At 39.7% G+C, this 27,909-nt stretch overlaps 3 protein-coding genes and 1 pseudogene across 5 annotated transcripts; 1 reads left to right on the top strand and 3 right to left on the bottom strand.

The window, feature by feature from the left end:
- Positions 1–423: 423 nt before the first annotated feature.
- On the bottom strand, positions 424–27,909 carry LOC113684569 (mitochondrial carnitine/acylcarnitine carrier protein-like). Of its 3 annotated transcripts, none has more exons than XM_089183225.1 (11): positions 27,643–27,909; positions 27,129–27,221; positions 25,587–25,714; positions 23,772–23,862; positions 16,344–16,464; positions 15,967–16,039; positions 15,317–15,357; positions 14,612–14,680; positions 2,687–2,736; positions 1,782–1,856; positions 424–628 (listed from the first exon to the last, which is right to left on the bottom strand). In XM_089183225.1, the coding sequence occupies exons 1-11, from the start codon at positions 27,784–27,786 to the stop codon at positions 569–571; spliced, it is 945 nt and encodes a 314-aa protein (XP_089039351.1). In that variant the 5' UTR covers positions 27,787–27,909; the 3' UTR covers positions 424–568. The 3 variants fall into 3 exon arrangements, with proteins under 3 accessions (XP_089039351.1, XP_089039350.1, XP_089039352.1); XM_089183224.1 differs by lacking the exons at positions 424–628; positions 1,782–1,856; positions 2,687–2,736 and adding exons at positions 7,801–8,761; positions 9,742–9,816; positions 10,634–10,683 and having other exon boundaries at positions 27,643–27,903; XM_089183226.1 differs by lacking the exons at positions 424–628; positions 1,782–1,856; positions 2,687–2,736; positions 27,643–27,909 and adding exons at positions 7,801–8,761; positions 9,742–9,816; positions 10,634–10,683; positions 27,489–27,627.
- LOC149039915 (E3 ubiquitin-protein ligase TRIM45-like) lies at positions 3,608–6,310 on the bottom strand. Its single transcript, XM_089183223.1, has one exon. It carries the CDS (start codon positions 6,125–6,127, stop codon positions 3,929–3,931), a length of 2,199 nt encoding a protein of 732 aa, XP_089039349.1. The 5' UTR covers positions 6,128–6,310; the 3' UTR covers positions 3,608–3,928.
- On the bottom strand, positions 11,614–14,174 carry LOC149039914 (E3 ubiquitin-protein ligase TRIM45-like; annotated as a pseudogene).
- On the top strand, positions 17,339–23,600 carry LOC113684559 (uncharacterized). The gene is made up of 2 exons (XM_089183222.1): positions 17,339–17,712; positions 19,831–23,600. Exon 2 carries the CDS (start codon positions 19,864–19,866, stop codon positions 22,702–22,704), a length of 2,841 nt encoding a protein of 946 aa, XP_089039348.1. The 5' UTR covers positions 17,339–17,712; positions 19,831–19,863; the 3' UTR covers positions 22,705–23,600.

Genomic DNA, 27,909 nt, shown 5'->3' with positions numbered 1-27,909 from the left:
CCCTAACATCAGTATTGGCATTTTCCATACTGTTTTCTATACATTTAACGAGAGAGGGAGAATAAACTCCTTTATTGTGTGAGACATTTGATATATAGAAACCAGCTTTTATTTCCAATCTATCAGTCTAGAATCCTTCCAGTCTATATAACACACCGCGTAAATACAAACCATAATTGCAGACCGGAGTGTACATAGATAAATCCAGCTCCACAACGTGGAAAACGCTTGCCTTTGCCTCGGCGTCATAAGGAGGTTTGCAGAGATCCCCTCAACACAAGGAAGTCAGTTTCTTGATTAATAGATCATATGTATAATATTAGAGAGAAGATAAGATATGATAATTTTATCAGAGCGACTCCAGGAATGACTATTTAAAACACTGACGTAAACACAAACTCTCCTCAATGGTCTTCGCACAGTTTATGTCACTAGTTAGGAGCATTTCATTGCAAATCACGATGACCAGCATCTTTCGATGAGCCGCAATTTCAATGTTTGAGAGAAAGTGAGGTGCAATTAGTTGGTCAGTTGAAGTGTTAAAACATCCAGAACATTTTTCTCCGCCTTATTCCGGTAAAATCCAGCTAAATGTCCTCATGGCGACTTCGTAACCAAGAAAAAGACCCTAGGCAAAGGAACAAATTCAAGACAATAAAAAATGCATTGAAAAAAATGATATTCGGAAGCAAAATAATGAAACTCGTAGTACACCTCCTCACACTAAATCGACCCTCTTTAATCCTATAGAGCGCTATTCGACTTAGTGTTGCAAAACCAAAGCCAAAGTGATCACAACAGCCAATCAGCAAAGAGGAAAAACCTTTGAGAGGCCATGAGACCATAAAGTGAAAACAACCACACTGTCTAAAGCGCGTGAAAACGCAGGCGACCAGGTTTTAGTGTTTAATCTGATTGATTGATCGAGAGAGTGGGACTGAGAAACGATGATATCACAACTTGCAAAGCGGTCAATTCACGGGCCTGTAGGTAGTAAATAAATTCTTTATTTACTACTGTAGTTTTGCAAGTGTCACAATCCAAAGGCCTACCTAAAATCAAGCTGCAGAAATCAGCCGAGAAAAACAGCGATAAAATTAATAAGTAATTAATGATTCCGGCCTGTTGTTCGTTACAAAACGAAAGGCGTATTCGGATCCTTGAAAATAACCAGCCAGGCAGTTATTTCCTAACTTAACCGCCATGGTTTTCATTAATAACTCGTAATGCTCGTCTGCGATGGAGATATCCGCTAACAATTTCCAGTGAGATTGCTTTGCAAGTTGTGAGAACATCGTTTTGATTTCATTTAAGATAATTCATGGGAAGTCGCTTCCCCCTCCATGCTTTCGACACTTAATTGGAAATTGCTATAGTTACGACAGACACGAAAAAGTTACGCGCTTCTGTTGCCTGAAAACGAGTGCATTTTTCATGCAACACGAGTGCAAATTACAAATAGCGCGCGCTGTCAACATTTTGTGTCTCTTGACAATCTGTCATGCTTTTAAAACTTTAATCATTACCAAGTAGTAACATAATTTCTCGTGCAATTTGATGAAAATGAACACTTGTAAATTTTTCAAAGACTACGGGCTCGTGCAATTTTGTTGTCTTGGAAAAATTTACTCGTGCTTAGTAACACCAAATTGCTCTCGAAATCTTTTCACTAATTCTACTAATAACCTAGTCCACGTCAACACCCCTGACATCCTTGCTCCATAAATAGCGATAGTGAGGGACGTCATTCAAATATTTGCTGTCGCTAGAATTTGGCTCACCGCGTTTGCAGGGAAAGCTCGTAGTAAGACTGGAGTTACTCCTTTGAATAAACTCGCAACTCCTTCTTCCTTTACCTAAAACAAAAGCAGATGCGTCATGGGGTGAGCGAAATACAAGTGTACATACTACAGTTGTTCATAAAGACGCGCGTTCCTCCAAACACGAGCTGCTAGCTCGAGCGTCAGTTTTCTCACGAACAGCACATCCAATCACATTCACCTTGAATCAACTAAGTAATTGTGGGAAAGGCAAAGCAATACTTGCATCTCTCCAAATGTATCTATGTGGAGAGCCTATTTGCCATCGTGTTAGCTGTGCCTTGCTGATGGTAGCCTGTAAGCTGGCACTTATCATTAGCACTGCAGGACGTGCGTTGTTCCGCGAGAAGATTTCAGACGGGTCGGGAAGAGGTATACTGGCGGTATGGCACAAACCCCTGCCCTGTGTAATATATCACTGGTGCACTACGCTACCCTCTTGGTAACAAAAATCGTTACATCCCTGTGGCAAGCTGACCTCACGAGCCATGTCTCGTTCGAATATTCGAGGAGACCATTTTAACCCAGATGAAAAAGGAAAAATATCAATACTACACATAAAGGCCATGGATAGCCTCCACTCACACCCTCACCGAAACCTTCGATGCGAATGAACCACCTGTTTAGGACTCTAAAGGGTGAAATTTTACGCCCTGTAAGATTTAAGACCGCAAAAATCATACCCTTCTTTTATTGACTCAAACTTGTCCAGGCCAAAAAAGGAAGTGCCTCATTCCCACCCCCAACGGAGCCTACAAAAGATCACAGAGAAGGGTTGAGGGAGCTACACCCTACACATCGAACAACCTCATAGGTTTTGCTTGGAAAAAACAGAAACCCTTTTTCTGGAAAAATTGGGTACTTACTAATTGTCTAAAAGCATCTCTAATTCCTCGGGGGTAAGTTCCTTCGGGTGCTGTAAGTAAAAAGTGATAGAATAAGGTGATGGTATCTGTCAGTTAAATTTCCAGAAACATCACATAAAATTACGAGACGCTTGTGAGAAATCCAGCCATCGACAGTATGACCATGTGCTATATCACGAAACCAACACACCAGCTCAACAGGTTAAGCATGAGATATAAGGTTAGTTCTTGAAATAGCCGCTTAATGAGACCGCGCATCGAGATTGGATTAAAAAATATATCATTTCAATGAGAGCATGTATAAAATGATAGCTTCTCAGGCTCCGCTCGTTTCTCCTTTACGCATAGAAAGGGATAGATTGTTTCATAAAAGTAGAGTGAAGGATAAATGGTCAAAATTCCAAACTTCATCATAACAAGATGACCATAAGTGATCTTCTACCTTCATGCCTCAATACTATAAAGCTTCGAAAAAAGATTTACAATGTTGCAATTTGTATGTCACAAGGGTCTACTACTTTCCCCTTACTCGCTCAGGTATTAGAGGAAAGTCACTTGTAATTAATTTGGTTTCCACTTTAGTTATGACTCACTGTGCCGGATCACGAGCCCAATTAGGCAGCCTTCATGGCAGTAGCTTCCGTTTCCTTTCAGCAGAGTAGGAGAAGCGTGCGCGAAGCAGGAGTGAAGCGGATTTCGCTACACTCTTAACCCCAGGTATTCGTAGGAGATATAAAGAAGGAACTCGCAGCCCTTCCCAAAAATTCAAGACAAATTGAAACGCACGGAAGGTCTCATCTGAATGAAACCTGAACCTGTTGCAAGAAGGAGATTATCTCAAAAAGAGATGGAATCCAGAAATTCGTGGTGAAGAAAATTTAAAGATAGAAAGAAAGCTAGCTCTAGAAAACCAGAAAATTGTGAAGTTCAGTATTCTTTTTATTGTTACTCTGTGAGTAATTTGCCTCAGTTTTGAACAAATCAGGTGACGAATACTCGGCGTAAAGTTACTATCACTTAACGTGTTTTTTATTTTCGTGGGAGCAGAATCTAAAACGGAGATTGGTAGGTCGTTGAGAGGTTCACCCTATACTACTCACAAACTGTTGAATTCAATTTGGTTAAGTTTCCTTCAGTCTTTATATCATATTAACGACTATTAACCGGTACAAAGCAGACTTAAAAAAACAACTCAAACTCGATAATACTCACTACTAAAAACGGCCTTATTGATAAGGGTAACTACTTGGTTATCATAATATACACTTTTTTAGACCTTGTGCTTGTAACGAGAATGCGTCCATCTGGCATTTCCGCGACGCCATTCAGGTTTTCTAACCCAGGAGTAGTGCACTTGCCAATAAAACGACCGTCAAGAGAAAACTTTTGAAATCTGCCACTTCCCTGGTCACATACAAGAAGACAATCGTGCCTGTCTACATGCAGCCCAGAAGGTCTATCAAACTGTCCGTTTTCCATTCCTTTTCTTCCAAATTTATATAAAAATTGTCCTGTCTGGTTGAACACTTTGATGCAGTAATGGTCAAAGTCAGACACAAAGAATCGGTTTTTATGACTAACACAGCTCAAAGGATAAAGGAGTTTTTCCCGTCCAATGTCTCCAAACGTAAAAATATTCTCACCATCTTTAGTCAGAACTTTTATTCTATTATTACCGAAGTCAGAAACGACAATTTGTTCTTTGTCATCCATGGAAAGTCCCACTGGATTCTTAAACCCTCCTTTTGCAAATTCTTTTATGTACAGTCCTGTTCGAGTATTATACTGATATATTCTGTGATCGTCACAATCCGAGACAAGAATTTCTTCATCATTAACAAAAACAACATCGAAAGGTTGTTTAAACTTGCCGATTTTTTGCAGAAAGGTTCCTTCACTGTCAAATACATAAACGCTCTGGCCATGAAGATCGGACACTGCCATAGTTCCTTCCGCATTGAGTGCGATACCGAAGGGTCCTTTTAGTTCCGCATCAGAGAAATTTTTCAGATCCAGTTCACCGTCCACAACAAGCTCACATTCTTTCACTTGCACAGTTACTGGACAAACGGAAAGCTTCTCACCATTTATTTTTACTCTCAAACTGTAATCTCCAGGCACTTTGGGTGTAAATTTTATTTGGAATGTTCCTTCGTCGTTCTCGTGTACAGATGTCATAGACACATCATCAGCGGGCTCAACCAGAAACTCAATTTGATTTGACTCCAAGTCACATATCTCTCCAGAAGTTGTTTTGGGGCACAATAAATAGTCTACTTCTACACCAGCCCGTAAGGTTTGATCTATTCCTTGAAGTGTTGATTTCTTCACATCTGCCTTTTCCGTCATCTGAACAGATCCCAGTTTCAGGCCCACCATGGAGGCTGCAGTAAATTTAACATAAACAGTGTCGCGATGTTCAGGAACTTCGGGATAGATATCACGCAACTCCTCGAATCTCTGTGTCAAAGTACCTTTATTTTGCATGATATCCCTGCTTGAGCTTCTCTTCACTATATTATCAGCGAAGTCCACCGCTTGGTTCAATTGTTTGAGTAGAGAAAATATAGTTTGTTTGGCGGAACTGATTTGCTCGAGTCTCTTCGCGCGCCTAGTCTCGATGGAGGTAATCAGCTCTCGCTCGCGCGCACGGATCTGCGTGATTATCTGTTCCGCAGCTAACGTGACTTCACGCTTAGCTTTCATAAAATTACTTTCCATCACGGAGGTCGTTTCTTCAAGTTGTCGAATGTTCGCATTTAGTTCCTTTATCTTGTCTTTGATGTACTCTGCGCCGGCGATAATATTTTGACTCTCCTCGTGGGCCGCTACGTCGAGTACAACAACTTCATGGTTTCGGTGATCCGTGGCTATGCAAATATGGCAAACGCAACTTTGACACGGAATACAAAAGAATCGCATGATTTCCTTTTCGTGAAACTGCTGAGAGCAAAACGGTTGCCGTCTTAACAACGCCTCGTAATCTTCTGCTTTAAACTCTTCCACCGAAATCACTTTGTGACCTTCGAACGAAGCCTTTAATACTTCATGTGCATTTAGACAGTCAGGGCACATGAAGCGTTCACAGTCGAAACAGTAATGCATTTGAGTATTATTTTTCCTACACTGTGAACAAGTAATACTCCTTCCATCGCCAATCTGCAGAACTGCAAGGATACCCAAAAGACTATTGTGGAAGAAACTGGTCTGCAAACTGTCGAAGCGGTTGTCTTTGGGTAAATTGATTGGAGCTTGGCATTCGGGACATCGATATTTGCCGTTTCTTTGGCTGGTTAGTGCATGTCTCTTGAGACAATTGCAACAAAATGTGTGAAGGCAAGATATGATCTTGGGTTCCTTGTAGGTATCGAGGCAAATCGAACAAGTCACTTGCTCCTGGAGGTTTTTCCAAAACGATTCCATCGCAACACGGTTGCTCATCGAACGATCAGACTATTTTTTGATTCCCAGAAATCGGAATGTATCATTTATCATGCGGAACTTTCTGACAGCTTAATGTTCTCCAGCCAATCAAAATTGAGCTAATTTGATCTTTACACAGATCATATATAAAGCGTCGTTGATGTGTCCCGCCATAAAAAAAATGCAAAGTTATGAAATTACAATTAGCAGATGGGCAAATCAAATCCGTCCAAATCCTGTGTCCAACCGCCTGACCCCGAGAGCAAAGAGAAGAGACAAGGAGACAAATGGACCCAAGCTAGGGACCATGGAATATTTATTTAATATATATTTGATCCTTGATAACTTGCTTTAATTTAAATTCACTCGCGTTTAATCAAAAATACCGCAATCTGATTGGCTACGCTTGGTAACATCCAGTTGAATTTGTTGAATAACTTACGTATCTTTGCCAAAGGGTGCTATTTAACATTTCAAGAGTTAGCCTGTGAACACAGACATATTTCCAGGCGGATAGAAGCAATAAGTAGTGCGTCTGCACTCGCTGGTTACACATGCGTTAGTTGGCTGGTAGACTACTGACTTACTTACCTGTTTGATGACGTGACTTGAGTACATCAACAGGGATAACGAAGCTCAGCAGATCATACCTGTCAAACCCAATCCAGTCAAAGAGCACGTCATTAAAACCCATCCATCATTGAACAAATATCGTGCAGGAGTGTAAAAGTTCTCACCACTGTTTGCTTAACAGTCGAGCTAGCAACACACTAGGCGATTGAACACGAAGATTGCGAAAGTATTTTATCGCCAGTGAAAATCGTAAACGAATTTTGCCACTTAAAAATTGCAATGGGTTTGAGATTTTTTCCTCACGTAAGTTTTTTTCCTCCTGTCTACATCAAGGGTATTTTCTGCGTTCCAAATTGAATAAAAAATATTTAAACTACAGCTAAATGCTGTAGCTAATTAACTTAGAGCGCACGTTGCAATTGCAAATTTGTAGAATATCGCGATAAAATGTTGCGTAATTTATTTGTATTAGTATTTACACTTGATTCAAGTAGTTTCCCAGTTTGTTAGTTTCGCTCTTTGGAGGCAGTAGTTCGTTCTTGCAAATGACAGTTCAACATCGCATCCAGTGCGGCCTTCTAGTTTTATTTTCGAGTTTCATTTCTTGTAACTTTCTGCTTTAGTTTTAACCCGAAGTTAAAATCGTTTAACCCGCCGTTAAACGGAGTCGCCAGTAGGGCAATATATTAAATAATATTTTTTTAAAGCGAGTTCAAATTTATTAGCTGGAGGTTTCCTTGATAAACTCTTTTGCTTCGCCACCTTCGAAATGCGGTCATCCCTTTATTCTACGCATAACACCGTCCGAGAGCATTTTGTCCAATTTTTTTAAGCGCACACATAATATAGCCCGAAAATAAATGCGAAAAATAGTGAGCAGTCACTAAGGAATTTTTTTTTCTAATATTTTTTTCGTACTCAATATATTGTACAAAGAAGAATTGGAATCCAAATTATCTTCGGCAGGGTAAGAAAGAAGGAAGGACAGAAGAGAGTGGGGGAGGGGGTGCTTGCCCTTTTTGTACAGAGAAAAAAGAAACGCTAAAGCCTAGCTCAAAACTGGCACACAGTCATTTCCATAATTTCTGGCTCTATATATAGGAATAAAATAGAACAACTTAGAATAGAACAAACTTTTATTTGCATCACCTAACTGGTTCAATCACCGATCACAAACGTGTCACTTCTTTTTCCGTTCCACGAATTACGTTTGCAGAAAGTATTGTACGCAGAGTCATGAACAGGAATTTGTTTTCGAAATTGCTACAAAAGCGAAATGCAACATGATGTCCTCTGAAACTCCGTCAACAACTTTCGTGTATAATTTGTTTTGTGTCCTTTCCTTACGTTAATAAATTGCTTGCATGGACCACGCAAAAATATTTTTTTTTCTCTAAATCACTTCTCAATAAGCGGAAAGGGCCGCATTTGCAGCTGTAACCCTTTACACCCTAACATCAGTATTGGCATTTTCCATACTGTTTTCTATACATTTAACGAGAGAGGAAGAATAAACTCCTTTATTGTGCGAGACATTTGATATCTAGAAACCAGCTTTTATTTTCCAGTCTATCGGTCTAGAATCCTTCCAGTCTATACAACACACCGCGTAAATACAAACCATAATTGCAGACCGGAGTGTACATAGATAAATCCAGCTCCACAACGTGAAAAACAATTGCCTTTGCCTCGGCGTCATAACGAGGTTTGCAGAGATCCACCCAACACAAGGAAGTCAGTTTCTTGATTGAGAGATCATTTGTATGATATTAGAGAGAAGATACGATATAATAACTTTATCAGGGCAACTCCAGGAATGACTGTTTAAAACACTGACGTAAACACAAACTCTCCTCAATGGTCTTCGCACAGTTTATGTCATTGGTTAGAAGAATTTTTATTGCAAATCACGATGAGCGGTATCTTTCGATGAGCCACAATTTCAATGTGGGAGAGAAAGTCAGGTGCGATAAGTTGGTCAGTTGAAGCGTTAAAACATCCCGAACATTTTTCTCCGCCTTATTCCGGTAAAATCCAGCTAAAAGTCTTCATGGCGACTTCGTAACCAAGAAAAAGACCCTAGGCAAAGGAACAAATTCAAGATAATCAAAAAATGCATTAAAAAATGATATTCGAAAGCAAAAATAATGAAACATGTAGTACACCTCCTCACACTAAATCGACCCTCTTTAGTCCTATAGACCGCTATTCGACTTAGTGTCGCAAAACCAAAGCCAAAGTGATCACAAAGGCCAATCCACTGAAAGGAAAAACCTTTAAGAGGCCATGGGACCATAAAGTGAAAACAACCACAGGCGACCAGGTTTTAGTGCTTAATCTGATTGATTGATAAGGAGACTGGGACTGAGAAACGATGATTACACAACTTGCAAAGCGGTCAATTCACGGGCCTGTAAGTAGTTAATAAATTCTTTATTTACTACTGTAGTTTTGCAAGTGTCACAATGCAAAGGCCTACCTAAAATCAAGCTGCAGAAATCAGCCAAGAAAAACAGCGATAAAATTAATATCCCGGCCTGTTGTTCGTTACAAAACGAAAGGCGTATTCGGATCCTTGAAAATAACCAGCCTGGCAGTTATTTCCTAACTTAACTGCCATGGCTTTCATTAATAACTCGTAATGCTCGTCTGCAGTGGAGATATCCGCTGATAATTTCTAGTGAGATTGCTTTGCAAGTTGTGAAAACATCGTTTTGATTTCATTTAAGGAATATATGGGAAGTAGCTTCCCCCTCCACGCTTTCGACACTTAATTGGAAATTGCTATAGTTATGACAGACACGAAACATAACATAATTTCTCGCGCAATTTGATGAAAATGAACACTTATAAATTTTTTAAAGACTACGGGCTCGTGCCATTTTGTTGTCTTGGAAAAATTTACTCGTGCATAGTAACACCAAATTGCTCTCGAAATCTTTTCACTAATTCTACAAATAACCTAATCCACGTCAACACCCCTAGGACATCCTTGCCTCATAAATTGCGATAGTGAGGGACGTCATTCAAATATTTGCTGTCGCTAGAATTTGGCTCACCGCGTTTGCAGGGAAAGCTCGTAGTAAGACTGGAGTTACTCCTTTGAATAAACTCGCAACTCCTTCTTCCTTTACCTAAAACAAAAGCAGATGCGTCATGGGGTGAGCGAAATACAAGTGTACATACTACAGTTGTTCATGAAGACGCGCGTTCCTCCAAACACGAGCTGCTAGCTCGAGCGTCAGTTTTCTCACCAACAGCACACCCAATCACATTCACCTTGAATCAACTAAGTAATTGTGGGAAAGGCAAAGCAATACTTGCATCTCTCCAAATGTATCTATGTGGAGAGCCTATTTGCCATCGTGTTAGCTGTGCCTTGCTGATGGTAGCCTGTAACCTGGCTCTTATTATTAGCACTGCAGGGCGTGCGTTGTTCCGCCGCGGGAAGATTTCAGACGGGTCGGGAAGAAGTTTACTGGGGGTATGGCACAAACCCTTGTCCTGTTTAATATATCACTGGTGCACTTCGCTACCCTTTTGGCAACAAAAATCGTTACATCCTGTAGCAAATTGACCTCACGAGCCATGTCTCGTTCGAATATTCGTGGAGAACATTTTAACTCAGATGAAAAAGGAAAAATATTAATACCGCACATAAAGGCCATGGATAGCCTCCACTCACACCCTCACCGAAACTTTCGGTGCGAAGGAACCACCTGATTAGGACTCTAAAGGGTGAAATTTTACGCCCTGTTTAATCATACCCTTCTTTTATTGACTCAAACTTGTCCAGGCCAAAAAAGGAAGTGCCTCATTCCCACCCCCAACGGAGCCTACAAAAGATCACAGAGAAGGGTTGAGGAAGCTACACCCTACACATCGAACAACCTCATAGGTTTTGCTTGGAAAAAGCGGAAACCCTTTTTTCTGGAAAAATTGGGTACTTACTAATTGTCTAAAAGCATCTCTAATTCCTCGTGGGTAAGTTCCTTCGGGTGCTGTAAGTAAAACGCGAGAGAATAAATTTCCAGAAATATCACATAAAATTACGAGACGCTTGTGAGAAATCCAGCCATCGACAGTATGACCATGTGCTATATCACGAAACCAACACACCAGCTCAACAGGTTAAGCATGAGATATAAGGTTAGTTCTTGAAATAGCCGCTTAATGAGACCGCGCATCGAGATTGGATTAAAAAATATATCATTTCAATGAGAGCATGTATAAAATGATAGCTTCTCAGGCTCCGCTCGTTTCCCCTTTACGCATAGAAAGGGATAGATTGTTTCATAAAAGTAGAGTGAAGGATAGATGGTCAAAATTCGAAACTTCATCATAACAAGATGACCATAAGTGATCTTCTACCTTCATGCCTCAATACTCTAAAGCCTCGAAAAAAGATTTACAATGTTGCAATTTGTATGTCACAAGGGTCTACTACTTTCCCCTTACTCGCTCAGGTATAAGAGGAAAGTCACTTGTAATTAATTTGGTTTCCACTTTAGTTATGACTCACTGTGCCGGATCACGAGCCCAATTAGGCAGCCTTCATGGCAGTAGCTTCCGTTTCCTTTCAGCAGAGCAGGAGAAGCGTGCGCGAAGCAGGAGTGAAGCGGATTTCGCTACACTCTGAACCCAAGGTATTCGTAGGAAATATAAAGAAGGAACTGGCAGCCCTTCCCAAAAATTCAAGACAAATTGAAATGAACGGAAGGAATCATCTGAATGAAACCAGAACCTGTTGCAAGAAGGAGATTATCTCAAAAAGAGATGGAATCCAGAAATTCGTGGTGAGGAAAATTTAAAGATAGAAAGAAAGCTAGCTCTAGAAAACCAGAAAATTGTGAAGTTCAGTATTCTTTTTATTGTTACTCTGTGAGTAATTTGCCTCAGTTTTGAACAAATCAGGTGACGAATACTCGGCGTAGAGTTACTATCACTTAACGTGTTTTTTATTTTCGTGCGAGCAAAATCTAAACGGAGATTGGTAGGTCATTGAGAGGTTCACCCTATACTATTCACAAACTGTTGAATTCAATTTGGTTTAGTTTCCTTCAGTCTTTATATCATATGAACGACTATTTACCGGTACAAAGCAGACTTAGAAAAACAACTCAAGCACGACAATACTCACTACTAAAAACGGCCTTATTGATAAGGGTAACTACTTCGTTATCATAATATATACTTTTTTAGACTTTGTGCTTGTAACGAGAATGCGTCCATCTGGCATTTCCGCGACGCCATTTAGGTTTTCTAACCCAGGAGTATTGCACTTGCCAATAAAACGACCTTCAAGGGAAAACTTTTGAAATCTGCCACTTCCCTGGTCACATACAAGAAGACAATCGTGCCTGTCTATATGCAGACCAGAAGGTCTACTAAACTGTCCGTTTTCCGTTCCTTGTCTTCCAAATTTATATAAAAATTGTCCTGTCTGGTTGAACACTTTGATGCAGTAATAGTCAGACACGAAGAATCGGTTTTTATGATTAACGCAGCTCAAAGGATGAAAGAGTTTTTCCGGCCCAATGTCTCCAAACGTAAAAATATTCTCACCATCTTTAGTCAGAACTTTTATTCTATTATTACCGGAGTCAGAAACGACAATTTGCTCTTTGTCATCCATGGAAAGTCCCACTGGATTCTTAAACCCTCCTTTTCCAAATTCTTTTATGTACAGTCCTGTTCGAGTATTATACTGATATATTCTGTGATCGCCATAATCCGAGACAAGAATTTCTTCATCATTAACAAAAACAACATCGAAAGGTATTTTAAACTTGTCGATTTTTTGCAGACTGGAAAGGTTCCTTCACTGTCAAATACATAAACGCTCTGGCCATTAAGATCGGACACTGCAATAGTTCCTTCCGCATTGAGTGCAATACCGAAGAGTCCTTTTAGTTCCGCATCAGAGAAATTTTTCAGATCCAGTTCACCGTCCACAACAAGCTCACATTCTTTCACTTGCACAGTTACTGGACAAACGGAAAGCTTCTCACCATTTATTTTTACTCTCAAACTGTAATCTCCAGGCACTTTGGGTGTAAATTTTATTTGGAATGTTCCTTCGTCGTTCTCGTGTACAGATGTCATAGACACATCATCAGCGGGCTCAACCAGAAACTCAATTTGATTTGACTCCAAGTCACATATCTCTCCAGAAGCTGTTTTGGGGCACAATATATAGTCTGCTTCTACACCAGCCCGTAAGGTTTGATCTATTCCTTGAAATGTTGATTTCTTCACATCTGCCTTTTCCGCCATCTGAACAGATCCCAGTTTCAGGCCCACCATGGAGGCTGCAGTAAATTTAACATAAACAGTGTCGCGACGTTTAGGAACTTCGGGATAGATAGCACGCAACTCCTCGAATCTCTGTGTCAAAGTACTTTTATTTTGCATGATATCCGTGCTTGAGCTTCTCTTCACTATATTATCAGCGAAGTCCACCGCTTGGTTCAGTTGTTTGAGTAGAGGAGATATATTTTGTTTGGCGGAACTGATTTGCTCGAGTCTCTTCGCGCGCGTAGTCTCGATGGAGGTAATCAGCTCTCGTTCTTGCGCACGGATCTGCGTGATCATCTGTTCCGCAGCTTCCATGACTTTACGCTTAGCTTTCATAACATTACTTTCCATCGCAGAGGTCGTTTCTTCAAGTTGTCGAATGTTCGCATTTAGTTCCTTTATCTTGTCTTTGATGGACTCTGCGCCGGCGATAATATTTTGACTCTCATCGTGGGCCGCTTTGTCGAGTACAACAACTTCATGGTTTCGGTGATCCGTGGCTATGCAAATATGGCAAACGCAACTTTGGCATGGAATACAAAAGAATCGCATGATTTCCTTTTCATGAAACTGCTGAGAGCAAAACGGCTGCCGTCTTAACAACGCCTCGTAATCTTCTGCTTTAAACTCTTTCACCGAAATCACTTTGTGACCTTCGAACGAAGCCTTTAATACTTCGTGTGCATTTAGACAGTCCGGGCACATGAAGCGTCCACAGTCGAAACAGTAATGCATTTGTGTATTGTTTTTCCGACACTGTGAGCAAGTAATACTCCTTCCATCGCCAATCTCCCGAACTGCAAGGACACCCAAAAGACTGTTGTGGAAGAAACTGGTCGGCAAACTGTCGAAGCGGTTGTCTTTGGGTAAATCGATTGGCGCTTGGCATTCGGGACATCGATATTTGCCGTTTCTTTGGCTGGTTAGTGCATGTCTCTTGAGACAATTACAACAAAATGTGTGAAGGCAAGATGTGATCTTGGGTTCCTTGTAGGTATCGAGGCAAATCGAACAAGTCACTTGCTCCTTGAGGTTTTTCAAAAACGATTCCATCGCAACACGGTTGCTCATCGAGCGGGACAGACTTCTGAACACACGCCTAAAAATTATTGACTCCCAGAAATCGGAATGTATTATGCATGATGTAGAACTTACTGACAGCTTATTTTTCTCCAGCCAATCAAAATTGAGCTAATTTGATCTTTGCACAAAGCGACGTTGATGTGTCTCGCCATAAAAAAAAAGTTAAGAAATTACAATTGGCAGATAGGCAAATCAAATCCGTCCAAATCCTGAGTCCAACCGCCTGACCCCGCGAGCAAAGAGAGGAGACAAGGAGACAAATGGACACAAGCTAGGGACGATGGAATATTTATTTAATATATATTTGCTTTGATTTAAATTCACTCGCGTTTAATCAAGAATATCGCAATCTGATTGGCTACGCTTGGTAACATCCGGTTGAATTTTCTTGAAAACTTACGTAACTTTGCCAAAGGGTGCTGTTTAACATTTCAAGAGTTAGCCTGTGAACACAGACATATTTCCAGGCGGATAGAAGCAATAAGTAGTACGTCTGCACTCGCTGGTTACACATGAGTTAGTTGCCTCGTAGACTATTGACTTACTTACCTGTTTGATAACGTGACTTGAGTACGTCAACAGGGATAATAGAAGCCCAGCAGATCATACCTGTCAAACCTAATCCAGTCAAAGAGCACGTCATTAAAACCCATCCATCATTGTATAAATATCATGCACAAGAAAATTGCTGTGTAGTATAAAAGTTCTCGATACTATTTGCTTGACTGTTGAGCCAGCAACACACTAGTCGATTGCACACGAAGATTGCGAAAGTATTTTATCGTCAATGAAAATTGTAAACGAATTTTGCGACTTTAAAATTGCAATGGGTTTGTTTAATATTTTCCTACAACGTGGGTTTTTTTTCCTCCTGGCTACATCAAGGGTATTTTCCGCGTTCCAAATTGAATCAATAATATTTTAGCTACAGCTAAATGCTGTTGCTAATTAACTTAGAGCGCACGCGCTAGCTTTGTTTTAAAATTTCGTTTCTTGTAACTTTCTATTTTAGTTTTAACCCGAACTAAAAATCGTTACCCGGCCGTTAAACGGAGTCGCCAGCAGGACATGATAGTAAACAGAGCGAGTTCAAATTTATTAGCTGGAGGTTTCCTTGATAAAATCTTTTTCTCAGCCACGTTTGAAATGCGATCACCATTTTAGTCTGCTCATAACATCGTCCGAAAGCATTTTGTCCAAACCCTAAAAAGGGTAGATACGTCAATTGGAATAACTAACCCAAAAGGCACTTACCTCCAGCAATAAAAATTCTAAGTGGGTTTAAATTTTCGCGGCTGAAAATAATAAAATAAAGAGAGAAATGTTTAGAAGCTGCAACACTGTAACAAACATGGCGAAAACTTAAGCTTGGGATTCTAAATGGCCACTTAAATGGCGAGGGTATTTAATAGGGATGCGTCACAAAACTCTTCGTGTTCTGGCGCCAAGAGAATTTCTTTCGAATAGAGACATTTCAGTTAAATTGAGTGTAGCTGAAAGTAATCAAGTGCTACCACGGTTTCGATGTACTTCACTCTGATTGGCCTCGAAAAAATGCACCGTTTTCTCAACAAATCAGATTCAAAACTTCAATCAATATTCAGTTGGGTAAATAAAGTAATCCATTACATGGGTTGCATGAGTCTTGCTTTACTTCGCTTTGTAATTGGTCCAGAAAACTCGCGCCATTCTCTCAACCAATCAGCTGCAAAACTAAAGCCAACCACGACTTGGTTGCCCGCGTTTTCCCGCGCTTTAGGCAATTTGTTTATTCTCAGTTGAATTCTCATTGGCTCTTCAGGGTATTTTCCTTTCTTCTGATCAGCGGTTGTTATAACTTTGATTTAGTTTTACTTGACCTGTCAGCGGGATTTGACAGTAGTGACTAGAAACTAGTAACTAACCTTTCGCCTTCTAATGTAAGTTTGCTAAGAATCCATTCATAGCTGCAGAAGTATACCCCTATACTTGGCACATCTATGAAACACAACATAAAAATCAAAATGAGATATCTTGAAACTTAAGCAATTTCTACAAGTACAGTACTCTTGATTTATTATATAAGAACCTTCAAGTAAAAGGGGCAGAAGTTTGGAACTATAATTCCAAGAATTTAAACTATCTTCTCCTGCGGGAAAGCCGTATGAGGCCTTAAGCAGTGCGACTCGTGTCAAATCTTCCTGCGGGCGGAGAAACGCGCGTCCTGCAGCGCTAATAATGGGGGGGGGGGGGGGCGGGGGGGCTACTAGCGAGCTAACAGTCACTAAATTAAAGTACCCACCTCTTAGAAGAGTTGCGAACGTTCCCCTATACAAAGACCTTATTCCTTTTTCCTTGTAAAGTTGTTTGGCACAATTCAGTGGACCTTTGTACTTTCTTTCGCCCCCGGAACTTTGCTGGATCTAGAGATATAAATATTCATCGGTAATTAGCGATATGTACAGTAAATTATTTATCGACATCAGAGGATCTCAATGGCCCGGGTGTGTTTTTTCTTTCTCCCTTTTTCTCTTCTTTCTTTTTCTTTATTTCTTTTTTTTTTAGATATTTCCATAGAAGGGTATTCATTGGCTGATTGGTTCAAAATTATATGATTCCTTTCGATTCCCATGGCAAGGGTTCCCTGGGAGCTCCTAAGAACGACCCTGGGAACAAGGTAGCCGTCACGCTCCATCAAGTTTATTCTCAACGTTTGATCTAACATGACCACGTAACTATGAAGGACGAACTAGTAAGTATTTTCAGTAATCCTTTGTAAGTTTACCCACGTAACACGAGAAAGATTTATAAGTAGGTTACAATAAAGATATTTCAGAGAAGGAACATGAAAAAAAAAAAAAAATAGACAGGATTGGAAATTTGCTTCAGCTGTAATAGCGCTCATGGCTAGAAATCGAGGTCAGTCAGCGGCTGATGTCGCGGACGCAACACGAGCTGCGTTTCACCTTACTGCGTCTGCGCATCCCACTAAAATCAAACATCAAAAGATGTCGGAAATTACCTTTTACAAAAGCGCTCGATAAATATATCGATAAATCCCCAACTTCCATTTTAAAAATGAATCAAATGGAGGTGTATCAGACATTTTGCAGCGCTGATAACTTCTTTATTATTTTCTTTCCGAGATATTGCTTGAGAAACTGTTAAAATCTTGTCCAAGTAAGAAGCTTACTATTTTGTTTTTCAAGTCAAATTATTTTCGCGCCAATGCTGCAATCTATGTCAATCTTTGAGCCTTCAGTAGCTGCCCTGTAGCGGTATTGTCCATAACAGGCTAGGTTACTATATTTTTACAAAATGGCGATCGAAGAGTTCTTTGATATGTTTTCAGATCTTATAATATTAGTTTTTGAGTCAACGTCTCTACTGGGAACAAGACCCATAAGAAAAAAATTTTTTTTGGACTTTTGGAAGTCGTTTGGCAGCGTGGATTCACACTTTTATGACTTCAAATAGCCTTCAATTAGAAGGTCGGCTTTCGAAGAGATCGAACAGACGTGGCAATTGATAAAACAACCCTTGTTGTGGCTGCAGGAGAAGCTTTAGCTGACCAACATAAGCCATTTTAAGACACTTGGGGCACCAAGAAGGTTTAAAGTTTCTTCGACTGGGGCAGATCGTAGCGAAATCGTAAGAGTTTAAGAACGGAGGTGAGTGATCTGGACACTCTTCTAATACATTTCAGACGAGGGCATTTTTAGTACACGCTTCCAGAAAATTACTGTGTCTGATTTTCAAAATTTTCCCACAGAAAGCCTTATGCAGCCGCCATATTTAAACTCCGTAATTTGTCTTTTATGTGCATGCTAAGCCGCCATGATATCTTCGATTTCTAGCCATGTACACTATGTGGTCTCTTCGCCTGCTTCCTCCATGTAAAGTTAGAGCACTTTTACATAAATTACAAGCATAAACACTTCAATTGTACGCAAAATGAATCACTAGTTTAAAGTATATATCATTTTAGTATCTTGCTCCATAAAATTTAATTGAAGAAAAGACATGTTAGTTCGTTTCAAGGAACAGCATCCAAAACATTCGGGAAAGGAAATTATACTTCAGTATGCTTTAGAGAGGGGTGACGGTATCGGTCTTAAATTGCAAAATTCTACTCAATTGTTACCAGTTGAGCCGATCTAAGGCTGTTATTTCTCATAGCTGATGCAAGAGGGGTTACCAATCGTTCCGCCTACGAGAGATTCCGCCAATAACCAGTTCGACAACGTCGTGACATCAAAGTCCTTTCGCTTGCAACCAAATAGGCACTTCACTGATGTATCGTGACACTCGCAATGATTCGTTTTAATACAGTCCTAGCTATTTCACAGAACTGGAAGATTACAATACGTAATCAAATCACATGAGAGACCCTTGAACTACCACGATTTTACTGATTCAATCAAATGCAAAGATGAAAACAGATTTGACTACTTAACACACAATTCCTCGAAACATTTTTGGAACGCGCTAGCGTTTCACGTTAGTTAATGATTAGTAAAGTCCAAAGGTCTTGGGCCTCCACATGAAAAAATGACAAACTTTGTGCATCAAGTCCTTTTTAGTGATCAGAAGTTTACTTGACCCAGCTGTTTTTTCATCGGCGGAACTTGTGTAACTGCTCAGCCTATGCAAATTATCTTCAAGATTGAAACTAAACTCTTCCCTGAATTTACAATGGCTATTTGATCGAAGGAAGTTTCGCGCGGAAAAGAAATTCCATAAGAGACAATTCCATGTGTTTGTTCCTAATAATTACATCACATGCACCGAAGCAAACGTAGCTTACTGTTGATCACAAGGCTATCGAGGAAATTTTCGTGACACAGCAGAGTGTTACGCCTCGGAGACCCTTTCGTCGCTTGACTGAATTAACCACCGCGTGAGCATAATATATGCGGTGACCACCTTAAAAACGTGTTGTACAAAGATACCAGAATTTTATTATCCTTATCCCGAGCTTCGTGTCTATGCTGGTTTTGGCTTTTGCTTTTAGAGACTTAAGAGGTAAGAAAAATTGACAAGTCACAGAACAATTATGATTAATTAACGCCGCGATGATAAACATCTTGCTAATTTTAGAAACCAGGCTGCACTTTTCTTTTCTTGTCATGAGAACGCAAAGACAGCCAATCCGTAACATCAGGGATTCGAAGGTATGACAAAACGCTCAGTCACTTTTGCGAGGTGGTAGCCACTTTAAATTACCGATGTACGCAATGTGGAAGGCTTCAGGACAAACAGACGAGACCGACAGCAGTATAAACGAGGCTTGCGGCTATAAATATGGAAAGTGTATCAAGCGCAAGCGAATAAGGAAACCTGCTAGAGGGGGCCTGGATCGATAGCTGAGATACGTATGACAACTTTCAGAAGACCTTTGTTTTGCCCGTTGGGATCTGTGCGGGCCAACTCGTGCTCAGTGATTTTAAGTAAGGCTTTGCCTGTACTTCAAGGTTTTGTGTGGGCTACTGACGAGTTACTAATCGATTGAGCGCACTCAAAACCGCCAGCTGCGCCGATTAAGAACTGTCCTAAGACGACAGCGAACTGTTATTCGGCGAAACCACTCTAAGGCGAAACAATCTCAATGCAGGAGATAATTGTAACGTTCTCTTACTCAGTTCCTCATTTAGTACATCTCCAAAACCCAATTTCAGCAATCATGCAACTCAAATGACTTGTGTTCCTTGATTCAATGATTTTAATCATTTGACCATCACTTTCATAAGACCACATTGCATAAGTGTATTAACATTTGGTTTTTGCAGATTACGTACCCATTGCATGGAATCTGATTTCAAATGATGAATACTAAGAATACAAGTAATTCAATAAAAGGCCTTGTACCAGGAGCCCTTGGCTGCCCAGCAAAGGAATTTGGTGGTGGTGAGAAGACGGTGGGTGAACTTGGCAGTCCTCAAAAGTTTCTTTACTGGCAATTTCCCAATTGGAAGACCAACAACAAGACTATCATGGTTCCTCCCGCCTATAAACCCACTGAACCAGGCTGCACAATTTCAATAGATGGCAAATATGCTGATGAAGATGACGTCAATATAAGAGGAAGACAAGGAGAGAAACTTATCTACGATCATCTGCAAAAAAATGGCCAAGCAAAGAACCTGGGCATGTTTGTCATTCATGGATTTGACCTTACAGAGATTACCAAGTGGAATACTAGATGCAAAAGTGAAGATTCCGTGCCTAAGTCAGATAAAGTAGATAAAACAGGAGAAAGCGACTTCGTCATCTTTCACCATAAAAAGGGCGTCATTCTACTCGAGGTTAAGAATTTGAAGAAGTCTGAGGAAGGATCACTAGGATCTAAAATCAGAGAGGCTAAAGAGCAACTGAATAGAACCAGAAAAATTGTTGAAGCTTTCGCTGTAGTGAACAATTCCAGCGCTGAACAATCTGATCGCTTGAAACCACCTCCAGTGACGATGGTAATTGCTCTTCCTTCCACGAAGAGAGGTAGTTCACATGCTCACGTGGATGACACTTTATTAATGTATGAGGAAGATCTTGCAAGTCCGGAGGGCTTTTCGAAATGGTGGTATGACAACATTGAATCACCTCCCTGGATGGCCTCCACCCCAGACATCACCAACAAGGCCTATGAATTGGCCTTATCAAGAATCTTGGCTGTACGACATCTTGGCCCTGTAACTGAGTCTGAATACACAGCTGACATAAGCTATACCTTAGACACCTTCAAGCATCTGGGAAACTTGGCTAGTGGACGCTTCCGCAGGATCAAGGAAGTTGAAAACCCCCATCTCTTTCGCTGGTGTAAGTACATGATGTCTCAGGTCAATCTCCCTATTGCCAAAGTTTCATGCAAAGAAGCTTTGCACACCCTTAACAGCATCAATGTCACTGCTTCTGAGGCAAACCTTTTGAAAGTTCTTAATGAACATCTTTCTGATAAAAAGTTCCTTCTGGGGGACAAGATGGCCGGTGAAGACACAAAGATATTCCAGTACCTTTGGACAGTGTACATCATTGACATTGACAGCATAACCAGATTCATGAATAGAGTTACTGATGCAAAGAAGAAAGATAGGATAGTTAAAACGGCCAAAACTCTGACAGACCTAGGTTTAGCCAAAGCAGATGATGTTACCAGACTAAATGAGCTCTCGAAGCTATTAGACAAAAGCCAAAGTGGGTTTCTAGAAGGGGAAAGCTGCACAAATCTGGACAGAGAACTGTGTGAAAACTTGGCCGGAGGAAATGTCAGGATTCTGGCCCTTCCTTTCAAGAGGCCATGGGCACCCGTGTTTACAATGGATCAGCTTGCCGTGTTTGATGGACCAAAGAAACAGCTTATCATCGGTGGGCCAGGGAGTGGGAAGACAGAGTTGATGAAGGCCAAGGCTCTCATACTCGCAGAGAAGTTGCCACCTGGAAAAAAGATTTTATACTTGATCCACGGTGACAGAAAAAACGTCTTTCCTAATGTCATGAGGAAATTTTTCAAAGATAACAAGGTAATGAAGTTTGTGGATGTACTGACAGTTGAGTTAGAGGGGGAACATCACAAGGCCTTTGAAGACGAGCAAGCTCAGTTAAAATGGGAAACATACAGCCATGTTTTCATTGACGAGCTATGGATTGGTTCAAAGATTAGATACGAAATGCAGCAGGACGGTAATATGAATGTAATCGACGAGCTAACAATTCCCAAACAAGCATTAGAGAGCATTGAGGGCTATGTTTGGATGACCTCTGTCTTTGACTTTAAGGAAGAGTGCTTTGAGAAAATCAGCAAAGAAGAAATCACAGAAGTGTTAACCTTGCAGAGACTGGAAGGGAAAGAGAATTTGCTTTACAAAAAGCTCAGTACACCATCTCTTCTGGAGGTTCTGGAAAAAAAAGGTGGAGTCACAAGTAGGATCAGGCACCCTTTGAGGAGTGTGAACAACATTGTGAGGCTGCTACAAGGCTACAGTTCCTTGTATCTTGAGAGAAGTTTTCCATATGGTGTAAAGAACATGCTCAATCACAATGTGGATGGGCAGGAAATCACCTGGATTGCTGTCCAACCAGAGGGAAATGATGTCTCACCAGAGAGAGCACAACATGCTAGACATTCACATGTGGACAGGGATCATCTTACAATGCTAATGTACAACAAATGCGTGCAAGTCATAGAACAAGTTATCTGGTTCAATCGTGACCTTCGTCCACCTTTATTGATGAAAACACGCAAGAGTCAGTTGAAGTTACAGCTTAATCCTGATGATATTCTGGTGGTCAATTTTGTTGCACGCTATCAGTCCAAACATAGTTTAGCTGGTGGTCTCACCTTGAAAAACATTCCTGTCTGTGACCTGAATGACCAAAGAGCATCTTCAGCTGAGGATGAATTTCTCGACAGGTTACGTGGTGGAGTGTGTCTCTTGAATTCAAAGTCAAGAAAGGATTCAGCTTGCCTTGATGGTGCAGAGTGGCCCATGGTAATTGTGCTTCTGACACCTGAACTTCTGTTGGGTGATGGGAATTCTGGGTTTGAACCAGTTCGTAACTATGATCCGTACATAGCCATGTTCCGCGCTCAGGCGAAACTTGTTGTGATATCAGATTCATGGAGGTCATCCCGTGACTTCCTCAACACAGTCAAAGAAAAAAAAGCCTAGGTAACTTGGAATCAAAAATGAGGCCCTGTTTTCCTAGCTGGTAATTTTTGAGCTGAAAAAATTATATGAGCCACGTGAAGGAGCAATTTTCCCTGTTAATTTTTCAGTCATGGTCAAATACCATCTACAAATGGGCAATGTGAGAGGTACACTCCCTCTGCCCCCATGTACCCTGAGAAGATTTTCTTATTTTTCAGATATTTTTTGTTAAATCTTGTTTGAGCTTATGTAAAGTGGTCTCAAATGGGGGGGAAGCTGCAGTCTTATAACCTTGCTTTGCCCCTTCCCCCCTTATTTAGTTTCAGTAGGATTGCTTTCCATTATAAGTAACATAATGACAGGCAACTCAACATTGTAGATGTAGTTCAGTTTAATCAGTTTGGATTGTCAATTTAAGATCAAGGAATTATAAATCACTCACCTAACAACAAAACTAAAATGTGAGGTGTTCCCTCCATCAAATTGTGGTTTTCAATTATTGTATATATTCAATTTTAGTTAGCATGACTTTTTGTCTACAATATAATGTAATAATAATAATAATAATAATAATGATAACAATATGCAATCATTTCAGGGAACAATGTGCAAACTGCTCTTGGTGCAAAGATTAATATACTTCTGAACATTACTATTAAATTTACACCAACTGTTAAGAGTGTATTCCTGAGATTATAGAAAAATTGAATTTTTTATTTCATTTGTCATAGCAATCTCTTGGACGAATGTATTTAAGGAAAAATAGTAAAAGGTTCCAGTGACTCATTTCAAGGAAGAAATTTTCAAAAGTTTGAAACTTCAGTTTTTACCTAATTAAATAATGTTATGCAAATCAAGACAGTCAAATGTGCAAATCAAGGGAGTGTTTTGAAAAAATAAAAAAAAACTTTGATGTTTTGGGGCTGTCCAGTGCTTCTCAATATTCTCAGAAATATTTTCCTTACAGAAAACTGCCACTATTAATAAATAACAACTAGGAAACAGGAAATTCATTTCTTAAAATAGCAACTACCACATACGTTATGAGCTGATTTATCAAAATGCAGGAAAATCATAAATCATGTTACCTGTAAAAGACACTTAATCCTATCACCAGGAGTTACAATAGCTGCAGCACAAAACCCACCAAACATTCCAGAGGTAAAGTTTTGGAAATTCCTGTTTGATTGAAAATGAAGATGTGCTTTTAATAAAAAATGGATCTATGGTTAGTTGATCCTAAGAGAGTCTGCAGTTAGTAATAATGTTTATTAGGACCAGCAACCACTGACACCCTGAGAAATATGCCATAGATGCATGTTTACTTACAAGTAACAATAAGAAGGTCTTGTACACAAGTTTAATTTCTGACAAAACTATACTAAAGCATGTGCTCTGATTGGCCAATACATTTGATCCATTTGGCCATAGGTTGCATGCTGATGTCAGTTTGTTTTGCTTTTTTTTTCCTACACAGAACAAAACCTAAAAAGAAATGGTTGGCATGTATTGTGCAACCATCAAGTTATAGATGCATTTGGGAGGTTTCCTAAGCACTTAAGAAGCTAGCTGGAGTCGCACTCAGCTTCTTGAGTGCTAGGCAAACCTCCCAAGTACCTCCACAACTAGATAATTGCATGCTACACACGAACCATTCCTTAATTCTACTATTATCAGGAAACACATTTCTTAAGTTCTGATCTGTTAACTCCTAAGGGAGACTAACATCTAATTTCTCCTCACTGCATCTTTTCTGAATTAGTCACAAGTATAGGGGAAATGATTGCCAACGTAAGATTTGTAGGCTTTGTGAAGAAGCCCTTGATTTTTAAACCAATTTTATTAAATCAGCACCATGTAAGAAATGTAAAGAAGACATTATGGAATATATGCAATTTATATTTAGGGAGTAGGGGTGAAAAATTATCTATTTAAGGTGATTTCTTGACTTGCTTTTAATTGCCCTTTTCTTTTATAGGTTATCAGTTATTTGATAATTCTGATAAGAGGGAAAAAGTTAAATAAATCTAAGAAACATAACAGAAATTGTTAGTACATGATTCTTTTATCTGCTGAGAGCAATCACTGCATAGATCTTTCACCTTTTTAGTCAGTAAACTGTAGAATGCATTGCCTCCAACAGTTAGAGAGTCCAAAGACACTGTATCTTTTAAGCGGGCTCTTAATGTTCATATGACTTGAAGAGCTTTTTGAATTTTTAAAGTTGTTAAATTTTGTACGTAGATTATTACTAATAGGTAGTGTTTATTAATTAATTGATTAATTTTATCCTTTTACATTTTGTACAATTTTATTGTTTTACATTAATACACATGTACATGTTTTAATGAGCACTCATGAGCTCCTTGGTGTTACATGTATAAATAAAAGTATTGTATTGTATTGTAATCACTGTTAAAAAGTTAACTTATTCAAGTCAGCAGAAAGGATTTTTTGCAAGTTATGGTGATGAGAACACAGGTTTACTGAATCTCAATTAGCAGCTTCTCTGGGTTTTGAGAGAAAAGGAAGGCACTATTCACAACTGCTTCATCCTCATTCTGTGAAAAATCATCCCATAGACCTCTGGTGTACCTAAAATTACCTTCCCTTGCTTTCTCCTGTTCCTTAACTCTTTAACTCCCATAAGTGACCAAGACAGAATTTCTCCTTGCATTATCAATACAATATCAAGCAGATAAGTGATGAGAATAAAGAAAAATATCAATTTGGGAATAATTAGTTGATTTCATACTAATTAAAATTCTCTTTACTAACATTTTAAGAATTGTATGGTCAAGAGTAAGGAGAATTCAAAATTTGATCTGGGAGTTAAAGGGTTAACTACCTTTTTCTCAGATATCTCATAAAATAGCTAGAATATGATGCAGGTCTGTACTTACGTTGGAATACCATGGGGATCCTCCATCTGCAGCCTTCTGGCCAGAGAAACAGCCCAGAACTGGATTGCATTCAGGGGTGTGGCAAAGGCAACTGGTGTGAAAAGTCCTTTGAATAATCCACGAACACCCTTCAAATTAGATTATGATGACATACTAATTAATAATCAGTGCAAGAACAATTGCTGTGTACACACTTTTGGAGGTATCCAAGATAGATGAAAAAGGTTAACCTTTCCAAATCCTCTTGCATTTACCCACTTTTGGGGACGAGGGGTTTGTGAGTCAAGTTTGTTGGCCTCTCAGAATCCTTTCCCCATCATAGTCTATTCTGTGGCCAATTATACACCCCATGTTTGCCACTTTTGGGTGAATCTAATTATTGTTATCCTAACATAGTCACTTTGTGTTTACAGATTTACCTTATAAAGCCTTTTAAGTAGGTCTCTATTAGATTGTACATGGAAATTCTAAAACTGGTATAAAGAAAATCAAACAAAAAGATTTCCATTTTCCTGTTTACCAAAACTTTCTTATCCCCAAAATCCTAAAAGTTGCCACCACATTCTTGTAACTGTATTGAAAATGCAACCCTATTATAGTCAATCCAGTCATAAAAATGAGACCCCATCCAGTGGCACATCCCTATAAGCTAGTTCATAAGAAGTACCCCCCCCCCCTCCCTCCCTCCACCTGTCCCTTAGGCCCATATCACCAAAGCTTTATGCCAGTTTCCGCAGCAAGAAGCAACCAGGTGAAGTGTTCCTTTCATTAACATAAGGCTTAACTTAAGCCTTTCACAAGTTTTTTCCCACAATACTATGAATTTACCACACCTATCACTTTTGACTTAAAATCAGAAAGAAGCACTGTGTCAGTTCACTTGTCAAGAATCCAACAAATAGAAAATTACCTTATGACCCACGCCCATACTACTGAAGGAGGCTAGTTACCCAGGGAGCCAACCACTGCATGAGCATCTCATACAATGAATCTCTCTCAACCCTTTCCCTCCCAGGAGTGACCAACAAGTAATTTCTCCTTATAATATCCATGTTTTTACAGAAAAAGTTATAAGAAGAAAGAAAAACATCAACAAGAGGATATAGCTTGATTAAACATCAAATTCTCAGAACTATTATCATAAGAAACATATAGGGGATGGTAGAGAGAATAAAGATTTAGATCTTGGGAGCAAAATGGTTAAATGCAATGATAACTATAGGAACTTCTATTTTGCAGAGGTAGCTAGGTCAAGTAGTCAGGAAACTAAATGGTGGTTCCCGGGGCAATGTCTCCTACTCAGCTGCTCACCAAATTTAGTCTAGGTTATTCCCAGTTCCACTCCTTAGCTGTGCTCTGCAATTTCACACCCAGCTGGTCTGCCTAAGATCAGTTGGGATTTTGAACCAATTTTTATTTTATATAGAATATATGTTGGTAAGAAGACTTCCATCTATCATGACTGCAGCTTTAACAGTCATTTGTGATATCATCATTGTCATTATTATCATCATCATTGCACAACAATCAACTGGCAATTACCTCATTACGTAATGTTTTCAACAAGCAGTCAAGCGTTCCTTTAAACACCGCCTCCTGCCCAGGTTTTGGAGATGGGGTTGTTTGAATGCGAACCTATTCAGTGGAACAAAATCAAAGTAAACATGAATTAATCTTTCTTGACATTTGTCAATATGGTGTGTTTATTCCCAAATGAAATTTTATTTTAAACCTTATTTCAGCTTCAAGAGCTTCTTAGGACAGACAACTAATTGTCGTTTTACCATTGAGTCTCATTGTTCAATGATAACGTTTTTTCAAACGAGTATACATCGTTCCTCCCACGGAGCAAACCAGTACAATCAGTGTTTTGTTGAAAATTGAATCTCATATGGACATTACCCTTAGTCTGAAAACCACGATCATTATTAACTTTGATCTCTTATTGAAGTGGGCGGGGCACAAGGTATTGACCACCGAAAAAAGGTAACAGCCACGTAAATAAACAATTGAAAACAAACATTCATTGCAAACCGTAAGTGTAAGTAATGCGCACCTTGATCGTATCAAATGGATGTCCTATTGTCACGCCACAAACTCCACCAAAACCTCCAGCTAAAAAATTTTGTACTCCGGAGGTACTCCTTCCTTGCTGCACTTTACCTCCGGATTCTATTCTAGCTGTAGAGGAACTTTCCATTTGCCGGCTGAAGGGGAAGGTCTTTGCTTCGACGCTATCTTGGGTTTCATAGTGACTGTCACGCCAGAGTAAGCATCCGGTTGACAGACTGGGAGCTAGTCCACCCAATCCCTCCCGGTCGCT

This window comes from Pocillopora damicornis, chromosome 9 (genome assembly GCF_964200805.1).
Source record: "Pocillopora damicornis chromosome 9, jaPocDami1.2, whole genome shotgun sequence".
NCBI lineage: Eukaryota > Metazoa > Cnidaria > Anthozoa > Scleractinia > Pocilloporidae > Pocillopora > Pocillopora damicornis.
Note: the sequence above shows the minus strand (reverse complement) of the source record. Positions and strands in the feature narration are given on the sequence as shown.

Coding starts and splice junctions, on each gene's coding strand:
- LOC113684559 (XM_089183222.1), top strand. CDS start 19,864: ATGATGAATACTAAGAATACAAGTAATTCAATAAAAGGCCTTGTACCA.
- LOC149039915 (XM_089183223.1), bottom strand. CDS start 6,127: ATGAGCAACCGTGTTGCGATGGAATCGTTTTGGAAAAACCTCCAGGAG.
- LOC113684569 (XM_089183225.1), bottom strand. CDS start 27,786: ATGGAAAGTTCCTCTACAGCTAGAATAGAATCCGGAGGTAAAGTGCAG. Junction 23,863..25,586: donor GATCCCCATGGTATTCCAAC/GTAAGTACAGAC, acceptor TCAATCAAACAG/GAATTTCCAAAACTTTACCT. Junction 16,465..23,771: donor GGATTAAGTGTCTTTTACAG/GTAACATGATTT, acceptor TTATATCTCTAG/ATCCAGCAAAGTTCCGGGGG.